The sequence below is a fragment of the Sturnira hondurensis genome, unplaced genomic scaffold, assembly GCF_014824575.4.
Source record: "Sturnira hondurensis isolate 20B ecotype Veracruz unplaced genomic scaffold, ASM1482457v3 Scaffold0019428, whole genome shotgun sequence".
Taxonomy (NCBI): domain Eukaryota; kingdom Metazoa; phylum Chordata; class Mammalia; order Chiroptera; family Phyllostomidae; genus Sturnira; species Sturnira hondurensis.
The window spans coordinates 91347-109719 of record NW_028092059.1 but is presented as its reverse complement, the minus strand read 5'-3'; the positions used below and the strand labels follow the sequence as shown (position 1 = coordinate 109719).

Genomic DNA, 18373 nt, shown 5'->3' with positions numbered 1-18373 from the left:
TAAGTATGATATACATCTCTCTATATATGTGTATACGGAGAGATAGAGGAGTGTATATATATTCACTATGTACTCGTATGTATATAAGTATATTGGATATATGTGTGTGTATGTATGTGTGCGTGTATGTGCATGTGCACAGAAATAACTCCGTATATGCAAGAAACAATCTTGTTGCCACGGAGGTTTACGGTGTTATTGTGCCATCCCACAGGCAATGATGCTGTTTTGCCATTACATAAGGCGCTTACAACCTGGGGGATAATCGAGCCTGTGTTCTTCTGTTTTCTCAACCTGCTTCAGTTCCCTGCTTCACTTGGCAAGTTCTTCGAGGGCCATTTATGAGAAACATGTGGCATCACTACAACAATGATTTAGCTTCACTTAACTAAGTGCTAGCAAGCAAGGGACAATGTGCAACGTCCTGTGTCTTAGATGAACTGAGGTTATAAAGATGATCTATTAGAGGACAGTTTTGAAAACCGAGACAAATATTAAAATTGGAAAATTTGCAAGGTTTAGACATGTTTATCCTTTACTTTGTGGGTTTACATCACCATATAACACTATACAAGAATTGTTTACATATTTTTCTTTTTATTCAATATAAGGAAATAAACCCTATACTTGCCTTGTCCAGGTTGTTTATCCCCAGCTAAGAAATTTAATCTCTATTAAACCAAGCTTTAAGAGCCCACTCCTTTCCCATTTTTTACTGGCATTTCTTTTTATTTATTGAATTTGTTTTAATGTTGTGGTTTTGATACCTAATAAGTATAAAATGGCTGTTGCCATCTTCTGATAGAATCGTACCCCAAAATAATGTACATCACTTTAGGAATTTGCTATAAAACTATATTAATAATATTGACTATGGTTCTAATGTTATTTTAAGAGTGAAATATATTAAATGAATTAAATAAGACACTGAAAATAATTTAGAGGCATAGAATAGTTGCTGCCACATGGAATATTAGGTACCCTTTTTAATTAGAATATATACTTTTAGATGACTGATTATGAATATCAGGGGACCTAAGATTTTGATTCATCAGTAATTCTCCTTTATGTCTACACTAGGATGTAAAAAGCAAGACCTCTGGCTCTAACTCGGGATTTCAGAGCCTTTACAGGCTGGTGCAGAAGCTGTTTCACCTATAATCTCCAGTACTGCTCTGCCCCCTTGTGCTGCGACAGTGAACTCAACAGAGAAAACAGTTCGTCTTAATCTTTGTACATGAACTACTGAAAAACCCCACTGTCACTTCTCACTTTTCTGGCAAGTTCAAGGTCAGTGTCTAGCTAGCTATTTTCAGCTCATCTCTTCTTGATCCATGCAGAGAAATGACAAGGTAACGTAATTCAGGGTCAGCTGTATCACAGGAACCGTTACATAAACGGGGAAAGCGAAAATCAATCCTAGCTGACAGTGACTTCGGGATAATTCAACGCTCACTGGATGCCTCTGTCAGCTCGCCTGCTTCAAATACCATGTGACTTCTGTCAGATCTTTTTAATAAAACTATATTCTCACTTTCAGCAACCTAAATAAGTATTTCACTCCTTTGACTATGGTAGCTTTCTAGAGTTGTAAATTATACCAATGATTTCTTGAAAAATCTCATGGGTGATACCATCACCCTGCGGGTTGTTATTGACCTGAGATGCAGAGTCTGTACTTCTGCAAAACATGCCCTTATTTTGGGGTGACTTATGAGAGCTTCCCTACAAACTGTTGCACCCTCAGCATTGAGCTCAACACGCTTCCCCAAATCTTTCTCAGTCCTGACTTCTCTCTCCTTCTTCTTGGTATCAAGCCCCTTCATCAGTCATTTCCATTTTAGAAATCAGGTTTCCTTCTTTGTTTTTGTTTTCATTGTTGCTTTCCTTGTTAACTCTGTATTCCTTGCTAGAATGTTTCCCACTAATACAGAATCGGAAAAGATATTTAACAAGATGTTCAACATTAGTGCCATTCCCACTGACAGCACCTGATACGCCAGTTTGGGGAAGGAGCCATCTTTTATCCCACCCACCTTGTGCTCCCTTGAAACTGTGAAGCACTCAGCACTCCACTGAAGCACAATTTACCGTAATATTAGTTGTCAGTAAATTCAAAGACGGGACTCCTAAAGCTATAAAATGGATTAGAAGCAATTTAAAAAAGAATTAACAAACTAGAGTAAGAGTATACTGTCAACAAACAAATGCTCCATCATAGGACTATAATTTGGAATTTTAATTACCCCTCTGCTTCTGTAACAAAACAATGTCTGAACTGGCAGCGATTTGAATCTCTCACAGGTCATTGAGCATTCTAGTTAATTACTCTATGAATAGCCTGTTTTTCTCCCCTCTGGAAACACGTTTCTAATGGCAGTCAAGGTCTGACAAATGTGTCATCTACATAATTAGCTAGGAAGCAACACAAAACATTAAACATGCTTTGTGCCGACAACTATCAAAACATTTCATTTGTTGTCAATTATTCATTACTTTGTGGGTTCTGAAGGGGTTGTTATTATGGAAATAAGTCCAGATGCTAACAAGGTTAGAGTTTGGGATTCAAATTAGTAATCATAGGACTAACTTTTAAAAAAATATGTCTCATCTCGTGTACATTCCGCACCGTGTTCAATCAGTAGGAGATTACAAACACATTTAGCTACGCTCAAGTTAAAATGGAAACGATACAGCCATGTATGTGAATTCGAGAGCCCAGGCTCATCCTTTGAAGTACCAAGTCTTTAGTGTCCCTGTAAACTTTCTGAACCTTTGACAAGTCCAATTTGTGCTTGGTAAACAGAGTTAAAGATTTTCACAGCATGAGATGACATGGAATGGCAAAGACAAGGGAAAAAAAATCTGTGGTGTTTTTTTTATTTGTTTTCCCCCACAGGGCATATTATGTAAAAGTCAAATTCAGGGTAATAAACTTTTTCATCTGCTCTACAGCAGACTACTTACCTTAGGTAACCCTTGACTTTCATAATCTTTTTTTTTGCTTTTTCTGAAATCTTGTTGCTTTTACTATTGTTTTAATACCATATAAAAAGCCAAGTATTTTGTTGAAAGCAGCACTCCTGATGTATATGGAGGATATAAAAAGATTTCTCAACAAAATTGACCTCTCAGTGGCAAAGAAAATTGCTGTGGAAGACACAGTATTGCGTAGTCATATCTGAGGCTTGGATCTATGGAGAGTCTCACTTCACTGCCATCCAGCTTTTCCTTATAAACCACAATGGCTTACAAATGTCATCCACAATAGTCCAATAAAGATTAGGAACAAAACACTGTCCTTGTGTTGATGAGATAAGAAAGATTTAACTGCAGAATGCAGTGTATAACAACAGCTCATAAGGCTTGTTCTTGAATCAGAAAAATAGAATTCAGATTATATTTGTGTGTGTCTAGAATTTAATTGAGATGATCAGTTTATTTTCCACATAATGTTTGATCAGATGCTTGTACTACAGAACTAGATAAAAAGACAGAAAGGAAACAAATTCTATCAGGACAAATCAAGAAGACCCATTATCTACAGGGTGTGCAGAATATATCAGGAAATAATTCTACCCTGAGCACTGAGAATGCCCAGTTAATAAAAAAAAAGATCAGCCACTTGCTAAGAGAAAATAATTGTCTGTATCTATATATTTCAAAGCAAAAAGACAACCACATCTCACACTAAGTAGGACACATTAAAATAAGCTTTAATAATATTTATGCAGAAGGAAACTAATCCATTTTCAGATCATACAATCCACAGTAATAAAAGAAAATCATCAAACTAAAAACAATTTTAGAAATAGCTGCAAATTCTCATTTAATTAACATGCAACAGATCATATATTTATGAGAAAGTCAAAATATTTAAGAAGCCTATAATCCTGTAAGCCTTAATGTGATATAAAAACAACAAATAAATGCAAAGTGTTACTGTTATACATGCCTGCCTGATCAATGGTTTTCACATATTGATCTATAAATGGAGCTGACAGTCTGTGTTGGCTGCACATTTTCCAAGCAGCGCTATTTTTTGCACAAAACCAATATGGGCAATTACCTTTGTTTGAGATGCCAAGTCTTATCAATTCAAAGTGATTTAGTGTCATTTTAATTAAATATCAGGATCCACTTCAGGACAATTTACACAAACAAAGCCTCAAACCTAACTATAAGCTTGATTTGAAGTAAACATGAACAAGTCTTACAGTCTCATAATATTTCTCAAAAACTCTGCTAAACAGAAGGCGTATATTTTTAGTAGCAATTTTTATGTCTGCCTTTTTGGCTAGCCACAACTTTGGCAAGTATCCTATAATACCAGAAGAAACAAAAGAAAGTTGTTTTCTCTTTTTCCTTATAATATATTAAAAAGAAACATGAACAAGCCCAGACCACTAATGGAAGCAAAAGGAAACTTATGTGTTAATGTTTAGGAATGGTTCAAGCTAAGTCTTTATCTGAACACTAATAGAAAGATATTTCCCTGTCCAAAACGGCCATGAATGAATTAATGAACTTCTGTGAGGTTTACAAGATGGAAATGGTGAATATTCATACGTGTTGCTGCTTAAGCCACCAGCATTAAATGCCGAAACTCCTCCTCCTTGCAAATCCTCTGTCTGCAGTTTCCTGACTTCGACTGCTTAAATTCTTCATTAATATCTGTGCTAAAATAGCTACTAGGCTGGAGCATCCCTCTTATAAATAACATCAAAGCCACATGAAACTTTTTGCAATAGCTATTTGCTGGATTGCACATTAACCTTTTCAGTCCTTAAAGAGACACACTCCTCTCTTTTCCCCATTTACTTTACACTCCTGTCTGCTTCTGTGGTTGGCACATTCGCGCAAATTGCAGCCCACCTTCAAGTGGGCTCACTCTGGTGTTGAAGATGAGGCAACAAATCACCGAGACCAAAGAGCACTCCTTCCCACCAATCAGAGGTCTCCCGATGTCTCTCACAGATAAGAAATTTTCTAGCTAGCTGTGTCCTCCCTTGTCCAAATTTCCTACCTCTCCAATATTTCCCAGGTGGTAAAATGGCCTCTTTGAATTTTGTAAAGGCATTGATCTTATTAACCACATAAAAATAATTATTTGGTGAACAAAGAAAACGATGCATACCACTGATAAAATAGCAATGGGGTATCAATACTTGCTTTATTGAAATGCTTCCCTGTAGCACTTAGGTAATCAAAACCTATAATTTAACAAGTAAAGTCACCTATGTTTGCAGGGATTAGGGTTGATAAATGTTTGTATTGACATTTCTAATTATTACTCCTAAATTTAAAAACCAACAAATAGGCTCTTATCACATATTTGGAGAATTTTATATTATGTTCTGAGTTCATAGTTATATTAAATATATAATTAAAATAATAAAAAGAGGGATTTATGAACTAGTGTTAAATTATATCATTGATTCAACCCTGGAACCTTTGTAATAAGTCAAATTGTTATGAACAAAATATCATATTCTTATGTTATTGTGTACTCCAATAAGTCCATATTAAATTTGTATAATTAGCAGGCCAGTGTGCGTGCATACACAAGGCACATTAAATAAGGTGCATAACATATATATAGTCTCTAAGTACTCTTACTCTTTTCATTACAGATTAAATGCACAAGTCTCTGTTACAACAAACCCTGCTACATGTGAACACATGCACACATCATTAGTATACATCTTCTCCTATTTCTCCTAAGTTCATAATCTTCCCCCTTGACCTCACCCCAACCTTCAAGTTCTGAAAAATCAAGCTCTTAGTTTAGCTTGAGCAGATATCTCTAACAGGCTTGTTTGAATAAATAGCCCAAAATACTTTACATTCTGTCAGTATCTAGTCAGAAAATTGTGCATTGAAAAAAGAGATGAAAAGAACTGAGACAGAAAGAAAATTAGCGCCATGGCGGGCTCTCAATACAGCATCTCTGAGCCAAGTTTTCTCGGCGAAATGACATATTCTCCCTGAAATACCCTTTTTATATAATTAGGCACTAAGCACACATAACCAAAGTAACTTCCATTTTTGTTCCTTATCAAGGAATACATATTGTCCAAGCTAAGAACGAGGAAACAAAGCTGTGATAATTATAGCTAATTTAACTTTGTAAAACTCTTATTCTCTCGTAGTCCACCACAGAACCCCCCAAACTAAAGTTATGTAACAAGGTAATATCAACAATGAGAAACTGCATGATAAAATCCTGCCCAAAAGTGAAAAATGCTAATTTTCTCTCATTTAGCAGCTGGATACAGAAATGCTCATTAGTTTTAAGAGGGTTAATCCTTTTAACTTTTGCATATTGATATGCCAATTATGCCTAATTGTACAAGAGGCATCAGTCAAGGTAATAGTGCATAAACACATGAAAGTTATTAAGTACATCCCAACATGTAATAAAGTAGGTGTTAATTGGTAGCTGAGTTCTGCGGGCTATTGAGGTGGATAATTCATTGAGAGATGGATCACTTGTAATTTCTCTCCATAATTCCTTTTGCAGTCTCATGCTGTGATGTTTTCATGCTTGTCAAAAACAACTGCGGCATAGTGCCTTTTGTTAAACACAGCCAATAAAATATGTTAGGCATCATTAAATATACTTAACTTTTAAACTTTTTCAAAGGTACAGTTCTTACTGATAATACATTATAGAGATTCCAATAATTTACTCTAACCACTGCCTCAAGTTCATAGTTGAGGAACACTGTAGCTGCTTCAAAAGCAGAGACAGACCTGGCAGTGCTGTGCCTCCCAGCAGACGATACTTTTAAATGAGAAAATAAATGAGAAAAAATGCATCTCTGAGTACCTTATCTAAGGATGTATTTCTCACTCCCAAAATATAATCACTGGCTTCCTCATGCTAAATTTGCCTATAATACTGAAGAAGGAATGTTTAAAATCGTACATTTCTCTGGTGCCTGAGATTATTGTGGGTTAATTTTGCACTTCAAATTTGAGTGAAAAACAGGGAATAAATATAATTGGTAACATGTTACTCAGCAAGTTTATTTCATTTAATAACTCAGTTAGGGAGCTGAATATTTCATAGGCCTCCACGATATTAACAGAACACACAATTAATAGCTCACATGTTTCTGCAGGATGAATGGGAATTGCAGCCTGTCCCTAGCTAACCTATTTCTCGCTTTTGCTCTCACTGTGAGAAACAAAATAGATCTGGGGTCCAAAAGAGTGGCTAACATTGCATAAATAATTTTGCAGCATCCTATGGCCTCAGCTGCAAGTTACCACCATTATGGAAGAAAATTAACCAGAGGAGACTCATCGCAATCAGTGTGTTTAGTGGCTCAGGATGCGTGCAGGGGCAGGGACACAACTGGCAGTAGAGTTCATCTCTAACTATTTTATTTCAAATCTTCCTAATGATACATTATCAAGAGAAAATGGCTTCCTCTCCAAACCTTAAACCGCCACACCATTTCAATCATTTAGACTCATTCCAAATCAAGTGCTAATTTACAATACCATACATTACTGGAAGATTTTAAGAAACAATTTTTCACATTTTTTTAAAGACTTTATTTTTCTCCGTTCATTCTTAGCTAATTTTAGCCTCTGGCTTTTCAAAGTGATGTACTATATTTGGAAGTGCAAACACCACATGCTAGCATAACCTCATTATTTTTATGACACTGAAGCATGATAGTGGAGGCCCTTAAAATGAGTCAAAGGTGCTCTTCAGTCTAGCTCCAAATCCACTTCATCACTCTGGATTAAGCCCATCTCTTCTCTCACAACTGGGAATATCATTATGACTGTAAGTAGGCAAGATAAATACATTACACAAAAACAGTTTTCTAATACACATTAGGAAAACAAATAAAACAAGGCTAATTTGTGTGTGTGGCTTTTTTAAAAAACTCTGTATTAAGGCACTTGAGGTATTAGGAAGGTTGACTTACGGGTTCAGTGACCTTCCCGACATCGGTGAGGATCATGGATTTACTTTGGCTCAGCCTGTCGTGGTGGCTGTTGGCATTTTTGATTCTCATCTGCACAGGTCCAGTGCCTTGGTGGGTAGGGTTCAGTGTTTCCACAGAGGTATCTGAATTTGTAGATTTCTGCATATTACAGTGTTTTCCTGATAAAATATAAAAATCTCATATCATTCTAAATGTACTTTTTCATGAAAAGCTCTTGGTGGAATGCACACCCCTATTAATCAATAAGGTAATGAATGAAATGAATAGTCTCCACTTTTCTGGGTAGTAAAGAAAAAGATCATTCCTCTGTAGTTTTTAATCAATTAAATTATGTAGACAGTACTGTAGATACCAGAGGACTTCAGAGTTCATAGGCAGCATACCCATACTGTGTGTAGTTCCTATTCCACTGAGGAACTAACTGCAATATAATAGAATCTTCCTTATATAAAGCTGATACTACCAACAAGTCTTCTGCAGGACTCACAATTTTTTTACTCATATTTTTATCTGTTACCTACCCCATCCTGTTCTACCTCCACACGTGACCACCAAGACTCTGTTTTGGTGAACAGATACCTATGTCAATCAAGTTAAATTTCATTGAGCAGAACGGCATTAGAGAAAACCAAACCAGTCCCCCTATCAGATACGTCGCCTTGCTCTTATTAGCATCGTGCTCAGCCCCAGCACTCCCCTCATGATTTCACAGGGGGAATTAAAATTCTTTTGTCCACCACCACCTGCCAATGGAATAGATTGAGTAGCTTAGTTGGATATAATATTTGCAAAGAATATGAAGGAAAAGAAAATCAACACCATTTATTTATTTATTATTTATTGACTTATTTATTTGTGGGCATATTTAAAGGAGTGGCAGTGGAGAAATAATAACTTGTAAAAAAACAGAGGTGACTAAACTGTGGCAGCACCAGTAGATGGATTGGGAGGGCTGTAGCTGCTTCCCCAAATCCATAATTTTTTTCAACTGTTCCTCTCCATAAGTACCACAAGGGGCATATCATCTCATTTAGAAAAACAACTGCAAACACAGCTTCTAAGCTTCTGGGAACAGATCCCCTTGCAGTCTGATGGCTGTCTCCATGTTTCACCCCTGCAGACATTCCACAACTAGCCTGGGCATATGTGTAAAAAAAAAAATTCACTAGTTAAAAAAATTTCACTAGTTAGAGAAGACAATGGAATCCAAAATGAGTATATTTTAGGATGACAACTCTATTGGTAACTCTATGTCTGTTGAAGAGATGATGGGGCTTGAATTATGATAATGTTCAAGGTAAGTGGACAAGAAAATAATTAGAAAAGAATGAAAGCATTTTCATAGGAGGAAAAGTGTTACTTTAAAACTGATATCAGTAAGTCGATTAAGTTATAACTTAAGAATAAGTTAATATTTATCGAGTATGTATTATGTGTCAGGCTCTGTGTTCAGTGGTTTAATCTTTGCAAAACCTATGAGATAGACATCAAACATGTTTGTAGAGAAAAAAATGAGGATCAAAGTGACTAATGGCTTTTCCAAGGATGCTGGACAGAAACAAGTGAAGGAGTATGCATTTTCCTTTCCCCCAAAGACCCAGATGTCCATCAATAGGTGAATAGATGGGGACATTCTAGTTGATCTACACAATGAAATGTTGCTCAATAATAAAAAGTGATGACATATTGATGTATATGGCCACATGGATAAATCACAGATTTTATGTACAAAATGAAAGAAGTCAGGCCAAATAAAAAAGCACATATTGGCCACTTATGATTTCACTTATATAATATTCTAGAAAACCCAAAGTAACATAGTGGCAGAGAACTGGCTGGATTGCAGGGAGATGTGGATTTTACTGGATACAAGGACACTTTGCCATCCTGATTGTGATGATGGTTTAACAGTAGCGGTCTACCTATTTTTAAAATAATAAAATTGCACATTTTAAGTACTTGCACTTTATTTCAGTTGTACCTCACAAAGTTGTTTACAAAAATGCTGTTTTAAGAATTCCTTCACAGACTTATTTTGCTCATATTTTCATTTTTATGTTTCTATAAGTGATATATTATAAAATTTTATTTAATCGAGAATAAAAGAGTGTTTTCAATAAGATTTGAAACAATAATTTGAATAAAAGAAGACTGTCTTCACTATTTATAGAAATAAAATGACAGCTGCTTTGCTAAGAAGAGTTTAAGATACATCAAATCTCTCCACTAATATAGGCACATGGTTCTTGCCTCTGTATCTAAGTAGAATAAGATTTAATTATATATACATATAACTTTTTAAAAAAGTAAATGCAATTACATGCACATAATTTAAAGTTATTTCTCCATATAGCCCAGTACATAATAATTTTGGTTTTATTCTGTGTATGAATTATTATCAAGTCCCTTAATTTTTCTTAGCCAAGTGAAATTTATTTCAAAGTAACAAAGCAAATCCATGAATTTTTGACATTTATAAAAATGCTACTACTAAAATCATGAGTTTTTTTCAGGGTATAATTTTGTGAATTGAAACAAAGATGAATGAAGGAGTGAGAATCTAGAAATTGCCATTGGAATGGAGGCCCAGGATTCATGGTAATTAGTTTGGTTACATAAAAAGTGCCCATCATGACTTCAGTGGCAGCACTGTTGCTAATGCATGCCTTTGTGATCTTGTATAAGTCAATGACCTCTGTTTTATCACTGAGGAAAAAATGATAGTGGGGGCAGGGGCAGCCAAGAGCATTGGTGTGACGTGTGTTGCCCTTAACTCTTCTGATAGTGATGTGCATAAAGTCGGGAGCTCAGAAAGTATTAGTGAAGATCTAAAGAGCTCAATAGTTTTAGGCAGACAAGCAACAATGTAATAAATGGTTCGGTATGAATCCATGCCCCAGGATTTGGGTGGGGAGAAATTTATAATTAAACACATACATTTTTTCTAGAAAATTATGGGTTCTCCTATAATTGCATTCAATGCTTGATCTTCCATATTACTCATTAGATTCAAACTCTAAGGATGCTGTGTTTGTACTGCTGGTTGCTGAGGCAAAGCGCTCAGGATGAAGCCACTTTCTTCTGACCAAGAGCATGAAGCCACTGTATTTACATAGCCCTGCCATGTGCCATTTATAGAACATGTTGCTTCCTCAAAGTCTGTGCAAACTGCACTGTCAAATGAACATTTGCATTCTCGTATTAATTGCACAACCCACCCACACTTTGCCTAGTGATGTGCTGCCGTCAAAGGGCTGCATTACTTAAAAAGCCTCTTATCTGCCTTTTCCTCCTGATTTCTCAGGGACAAGCTTCTGAAAACATTTTCAAAATCTCCCTTCTTTAGATCTCTCTGTTTGGCTGATCTCTTCCCCTACTACAGGGTTAGCATCATTTTTCTTACTTCACCCTCTCCTCTGTCACTTCCTTTGTCATCTGACCCCATTTTACATTTTGTTGATACTCCACTGCCCTCCACTTGTTCTCTTTATTGAGCTTCCCTTGTAATTTGTTCTACAATGGCAGTAACTTGGTATTATTGTATAATTATTCTCACATTTGCAAATATTTTCTGGTTTCCAACTTTGCAGAACACAACATTGCACTGAGAAAAAAACATAAAACAATACAAAAACTCTTCTTAAAGGTTCGTACCAGCAGAGTATAAGTTATCCATTTAATATTTATTGACATTCTCTTAAGTGGGAGGCACTATATTAAAGGATGAATACATTTTTTTAACCAAGTGTCTGACAGTTGTTAGGGTGTAGAGAAACACGTCATAATTGAATGAGAGTAGGGTTGTGTCTAGGTTCAGAGAAGAGCAATGGCATCAAACTCAGGTGGAACTGGGAAGTGGAGAGAGAGAGAGAGGCAGCAAGAGAGATCAGCCAGTGCTGGAGGTGAGTCAGAACAGGTTGGGCATCTCAGGCAAGTGGCTCAGCAATGCAAAGGTATTCAAATAACCTGAGACTATAAGGTAGATATGAAAGTGTGTTATGAAGAAAAATAGAGTACCAAGGAAGTTCAAGGAACAGACTAATGATGGATTCTATTTTTAAAAATAGCATTTATCCTTGGTGTGTGTGAATCCGATCCTCTTGCTAGCCTTTCATTGGGCTGAAGTATTGACTGAAAACTCCACCCCTTCTAATCTAGCCAGTGCTATAAGGGGCTGGTGTTCTAGACACTCTGAAGAAGGGAATGTGGGAAAAGGGCTTTCCTTGGCGTAAAACCAAATGTCTTGTATGTATGATCTGAGTGCAAGAGAGAGAGAAGCAGTGCCCTCCTGCACAACTGAGGGAGGTGCAAGAGGAAGGGGGGAGGACACAGGAGGAAGGAAACCTGATGGACTGAAGCGACAGCTGTGTTAGTGGCTGTGAGACTTGTAACTGCTATGCTTGTGGGTTCAAAGATGATTTACGCTCTTCCATCCTGGTAGGAACCATTCATACAAAGTGGATACAGCTGGTTATAGGCCAAATTTTGCAAGTTGTATTTGGATGCATTTTGTAGCCATTTCTCTTTAACAACTTTCAACTTCTCATTTTCCCTTTACCTACTTCCAAACACTCTTTTTTTTTTTCTCTACCAGGCACCTATGATTTCTTTCATGTTTTGTATGTCAAAGTTCCCCCTGCAGCAAGTAGTCAGGCCTCATCCACAGAGTCAACACTTCTGAAATTCCATCATCCATTTTCCCCTACTAAATCTTTGAAATATACCCACTTTCTCCATGAGTCACTTGGGTGTGTATGAGAGAGTAATGATTAAATAAATTGACACAATGTCATAAATGGTTAGTCAGGCTCTTCCTTAACTCCTCCAAGTAGCATTTACCTGAATCTCAAACTGTGATCTCCTGTTGTTATGTGGAGGGAATATCTTGCAGAAGACCAGCTTTGATCAGTCAGCTCAAAGACTTGCAGTCAGGTCATGCGACCTGCCCCGTAGCACCAGTCATGCATCAGTTATGATACAGGGGAGGTAGCATTTGTGACTAAGGGTAGGCTATTAATTAGCATTCTAGTAAATGGTTCTCCCCGGAATTGTGTGATATGGTGGCCCTGCCATGCTGGTCTTATTTTGGCTCTTTATGAAAGAAGGTTCTAGAGGAACAAGCTCTATTGTGAAGCCTTCCCAACCTCAGATCAAAAGAAACCCTTCCACTCCAGCATCCAGTCAAGTACGTATGTTCCTGAATGTGCTTCCAGGAACATATGTATGGAGTTCAGGATGTGCTCAGAAAGGCACTGAAGAGCTCCAGTTTGTGAGTCTTTGCATGTCATTATTATAAGAATATTCACAGGGGTTTGAAATCATGCTCTATTATTCTATCCATGTTTTCATTCTTCAATGACCTTTGACTTTCTAAATTTGGTAGAATATTGTAAAATCAGTATTCATGAGTATTTCTATGCAACTTAGTGTCAGCAAACATTTTTGTTAACTATAAGTTTTATTACGTTTAAGTTTCATATGATCTACGTGACTATTTGCAATTTTCTTGGTTCTTCCTGTAACATATTATCTGACCACCATCATCATCATCATAATTATCAATGTTACTCATAAAACACGGATGCCTCATGCATTTGTGTTCTTACAAGAATCACACAGAGCTTTGGTGAATTACTAATGAAACTGTTGAAGAATTAGTTCATTTTACACGTGTCTAACATATCCATTGATTTTATAAAACTTTCCAAATAAATACCTCTGAGTTAAAAATTAAAATGTAAATCACTTAAAACTGGCTTAACAATTTCTCTAGACTTCCTGATTTTGTATGTACCAAGAGAAGAGCAAGAATAGCTTTTGACATTGCACTAGTTCCACTTTCAATACTGTTTTAAAAACAGGAAGCAGTGATGACAATGCACTTCGTAAGGGCCACCCAAACTCTTGCTCTGCCCCACAGACTTGGTTCTGCGGTGTTCTGGGCCCAAGTCTCCACTCTCACTGCAAATACCAAAACAGGAGTGAATGTGATTGTTCATCTAATCAAAAACGGCATTGCTGGTCTGTCAATTATTTGTTGCACTCTGTTCAGCAGGTTGCCCTTTTGAGTTAGAAAGTAAATTTTTCTCATCTATTTTCTATCAATAGTATTAAGAGTAGAAATGCATTACGACTTTTTTGAGCTAAGGAATACTGAATACATGTTATGCTATATCTCCCTGATGCCGAGCAAAGAAAACTGAAGCTCAGAGAAGCTTCCTCAAAGTGCTACAAACTATTGAAAAGTAATCCTGGACAGGACCCAGGTCCTAAACCCCAAACATCCCTGCTTTAGTCATAGACCTCCTGAGTCAAGTGGAAGCTGTGTATGGGAAAATAAGGTAACAAGAATTCCAAAGGAAATCTCACAGATTGGAGATTTAATATGATAATAGAGCAGCCATGTTGGGTATATGAGACTTCTTGTTTAATCATTTATAAATATGCCTTGTGCCTCCTGACAAAACAATACAGACTAAATGTTTGTTGAATATATAAATAGAAAAGATATGGAAACAAGTTAATGTCAGTGGACATAGCTTAGCAAAGCATTACCAATAGGAAAATGTCTTTGACCAAGTTTATTTCTTATTAAAAAATGCATGTAATTCATCCAGGCTATAGTTTATAAGGGCCAAATGAACTATCATATTTCATGATCAGTTAGAAGTAGGAAAAAAACAGTTCATTTTATATCTTTGGAGGCTAACATTAAAATATACTTGGATGTTCATATGAATTTTCAAAAATATGGAGAATACTATATTTCCACTTCAGGATAACCTTTTTGTCTCTTTCTCAGAAAAAAACGTGAATTTAGCACCAAATATAATTTAGCAGAGCTAACTGTTCTGACAATAGAGTATGTTTCCTAGAGTTTCAAACTTCTTTAGGTGCTTCACACTCCTTCTCCAAAAAGAAGAACCCACTTGCCTGATGTACATTGCCATTGAGCATTCTTTAAGGAAATCTATCTCAGAAGCAAGTATTGAGCGTACCTCAGGCAATTCCTGTTCAGTGAGTGTTAGCCAGGGTTTGCACTGTGTGGCCAGTGAGATGTCTGGTCACCCAGCCTCCAAGAGCTATATCCCCTCTGCCTAAACACACAGGAACCCTCTGTAGTGATATAACCCCTTATTTCCTGGAATATATGGAAAGAGCTGTTTCTCTAGGTCTGCTAAAAGTGCATGGCAATGCCACAGACAGATATTACTTCTCTCAGAAATTCGTCTCAATCCTCTGGAAAGATCTGATATTGATCTGTGGGAGAGCACCATCGCCTTGTTCCCCTGTGGGAACGACTTGTGGCCTCCAGTAACGTGTGGCGCAACCCTTGTGCTACACTTGCCTGACTGGTCAGTAATTAGCTTGCATTGCAATTGTTTGTCATCTTCGCCAGAGCAGCCATTTACCAAAATAACATTTTAATTTCAGTTTCCTTCCAGTTCACCTTTTTTCCTTTTCTTTTTTTTCCCTGTGGCTTCTACGTCTCTATGAAGTCTAATTTCCCCAGGCTACTTTCATAATCAGAGAGAGTACAATCAAACTCAGTTTCAAAAATGTCAAATATAATGAGAAAGGAAGGTCAGAGTAAAGGAATATGACCCTAGCCCCCACATCGGGTAACATTGCCTTTGACTGGGCAGGTGTTGCATACAGGAAATGTGATAATAAGGCTTCACATTTGTTGAACTTACATCAGGAAATCCAGGTGATATACATAGTTACTGACAAACTCTAGCAAGTCAGCTGCATTAATAAATTGCAATACAGGTATTTTCTCTGCATGTGGGCATCCTACATGATGAAAATGGCAAGTAAAATATAGTTTTTGAGTAAAATAAGTTCTAGAAAAAACTGTATGGTAGGCAACCTTGTTCTTTTCTCAGATCTTAATATTCTGTTACCATTTTTCATCCCCTGAGCACCTTAGCCTACTAGATTCCACCCTATTGGGAGCAAAGCAACTGATTTTACAATTCGAATTTTTATTGAGCCTCAACCCTGAGAAATAGTTTCAGCAAAAATTGTTGAAAATCTGAGGTTGAATTAGATGTGAGTTTCTTTATCTACCAATGACTGTGATGAGCATGAAATGGAGGACGGGACTGAGGACAATGTCAAGGTAAAGATGACAGTTGACTTTGACATTGTATGAGTATAAGTAGGACTCCAAAGGCAGAGAAGGGATATGAAGAGCAGCACAGGCTAAGATCACAAAATTTAAGGAAAAGAGCAAATGTTAGAGTGTGGGTGGTTAGGTGGGAAAACTAGGGAGAGAGTTAATCAGGGCTAGGTTGGAAAACCTTGCAGTTCCTATTAAAGATTTTGGTTTTGTCTTATAGATCCTGGGAAAGTTTGATGAATTTATTTAACCCACAATCCCATCTCAAACGACTTGGTAAAAAGAGACCAAAAGAATGAATTCCCAGCCACTGAGGCTATACAATTAGCACTAGCATTCTCATGAGATATTTCTGAATTAACTTCAAATCAGAATCAATATCATGGCATTTATTCACAAACACCAATTTTAGGATAAGGACACCCGGGAATCTGGGGGGGGGGGGATGTTCTCCAGAACTTTAGGAATCTTACTTTGAATTTACAGGTGCTTGTTTAATACTTCTGGTTACCAATCAAATGAAGAGAAAGATGAAGCATTTAAAGAGCAGTCCAAAGGTACGGTCACATTTTATTAAGAGCATAGAAGAAAACATAAAAGTAGGATTAGTAGAACTGCTTTTGAATTTTCCTCTGGTGATCAGCTAAGTGAAAACAAACAAACAAACAAACAAATAACCAAAGAGAAAGAAAATGTCTGTGCCATTGTAATTATGTTTAGGCAGCATAAGAAATTTTATGAAGTGGCAATCTCCTTAGATACATGGGAGAACTATCAGGGGCATAAGTAATGCAAACTTCTCTGTTGCCTCTGTCAGTTTTGACCTAATCTAGCAAGAAATGCTGAGCCATTTTTCATCTCTTGTGTACAAGTATCAATTATGGGAAAACAGGGTGACTGTCTTAGGGCACCGGATGATGAAACGTCACTTAAGGAGAAAACATGGGCAATAGAACATGTTGCTCAACAGCTACAGTATTAGAAAACATTGGCAAAACAAGCAGCGTCTCAGACACTCTCTGGGACAGAACTAGTTCACTGATTTTGGCTGGATGAATATCAAGTGGGAAAAATACATCTCAGCTTGCAGTTGTTTGTTTCCTGTGATTTCATGTTCTATAAGTATTTATGTCCTAAAGGATGTGACTCAGTCACAAAGCCCTTTTATCAAGCAGATGAAATCTAGTCATGCATTGATTGCAATACACCAGGCTTTCTCTATCTCTATCTTGGCTTGTCCAGGTTGAAATATGGAGAAGCTGCATATTGCATAATTAGTGCTCAACATTAATTAACCGAAGTCAGTAATGGGCAGTAGTCAAATATGGCTGACATTTGTTTTATTTAGCAAATTTGTTATCGTATCCAATTAGTCTTTTCCTAATGTTCATGTCTTCAAACTCTAAATTGATTGGATTGGATTTTAGTGCCAAAGGCCACTGTCTGAGAATGGGACAGTAATGCCACAGTCCATTGTTGTGACAATGACAATACCACCAAAATAAAATATTTCAGCATATCTCCTTCAATCATTTAAAAATCAGTTTTTCTCCTGCTCAATCATGTGTGCATAAAATACATTTTAAATAGTTATGTTTATGTGTGTGTGCGGTGTATGCCTATATTTGTGTAATTTGAGAGGAGCAATACTCAGAAATTCAGACCTACAGGTTGTTTGAGACTAGGTGGTTTGTTACTACGTGTCAACTCTGAATGTGGGGTAAACCAAAGGGTAATTCAGAGCTAACCAAATTACCCACAAGGGAGACTAAATACCTACCTCTCTATTGCCTAGAGAGGTAGGTCTTCAGTCTTAGCAAGAGAATGAGGCAATGAATGACCAGATTGCCAGTAGAGAAAGTTTTGGTCAGGGACAAAGCAAATGCCTAATGAAGAAGGTGTGACTTGCTGAGGTACTAGGGCTTACAAATAATGGTAGAACACACTTGATATGTATACGACAAGTGCAGACCAAAAGCCACGGTCACTTTTTATAATTTGTGGTCAAACTCACAGAACTTCATTCCACTGGAATTAAAGATCACTTGCAATAAGCTTAAATTCATTCTGGGGGTAAGGGTCAGAAATAGCTCAACTTCAGGTGAAAACGTAAGAATGGCTGCAGTAGTGAGGAGGAAGAACCCTGCAGAGCAATGAGTCTCGAAGGTCAGTGTGAGGAGCTTCGTGAGCATGCATATTTCACTACCTTCCAAAGATAGCTCCCTTCTGGAAGACTGAAGAGAAACCCAAGAAACTGTCTGTTTGGCCATCACCCCTG

At 37.0% G+C, this 18373-nt stretch overlaps 1 protein-coding gene across 2 annotated transcripts in view; it reads right to left on the bottom strand.

Annotated features, from left to right (window-relative positions):
* ARHGAP15 (Rho GTPase activating protein 15) overlaps positions 1-18373 on the bottom strand; it is a 630630-nt gene that overhangs the window by 592539 nt on the left and 19718 nt on the right. For both annotated transcript variants that reach the window (XM_037027857.1, XM_037027858.1), the window contains exon 2: positions 7950-8128. In XM_037027857.1, the coding sequence (XP_036883752.1) occupies positions 7950-8114 (165 nt within the window). In that variant the 5' untranslated portion in view covers positions 8115-8128. The remainder of the gene's footprint in view (positions 1-7949; positions 8129-18373) is intronic.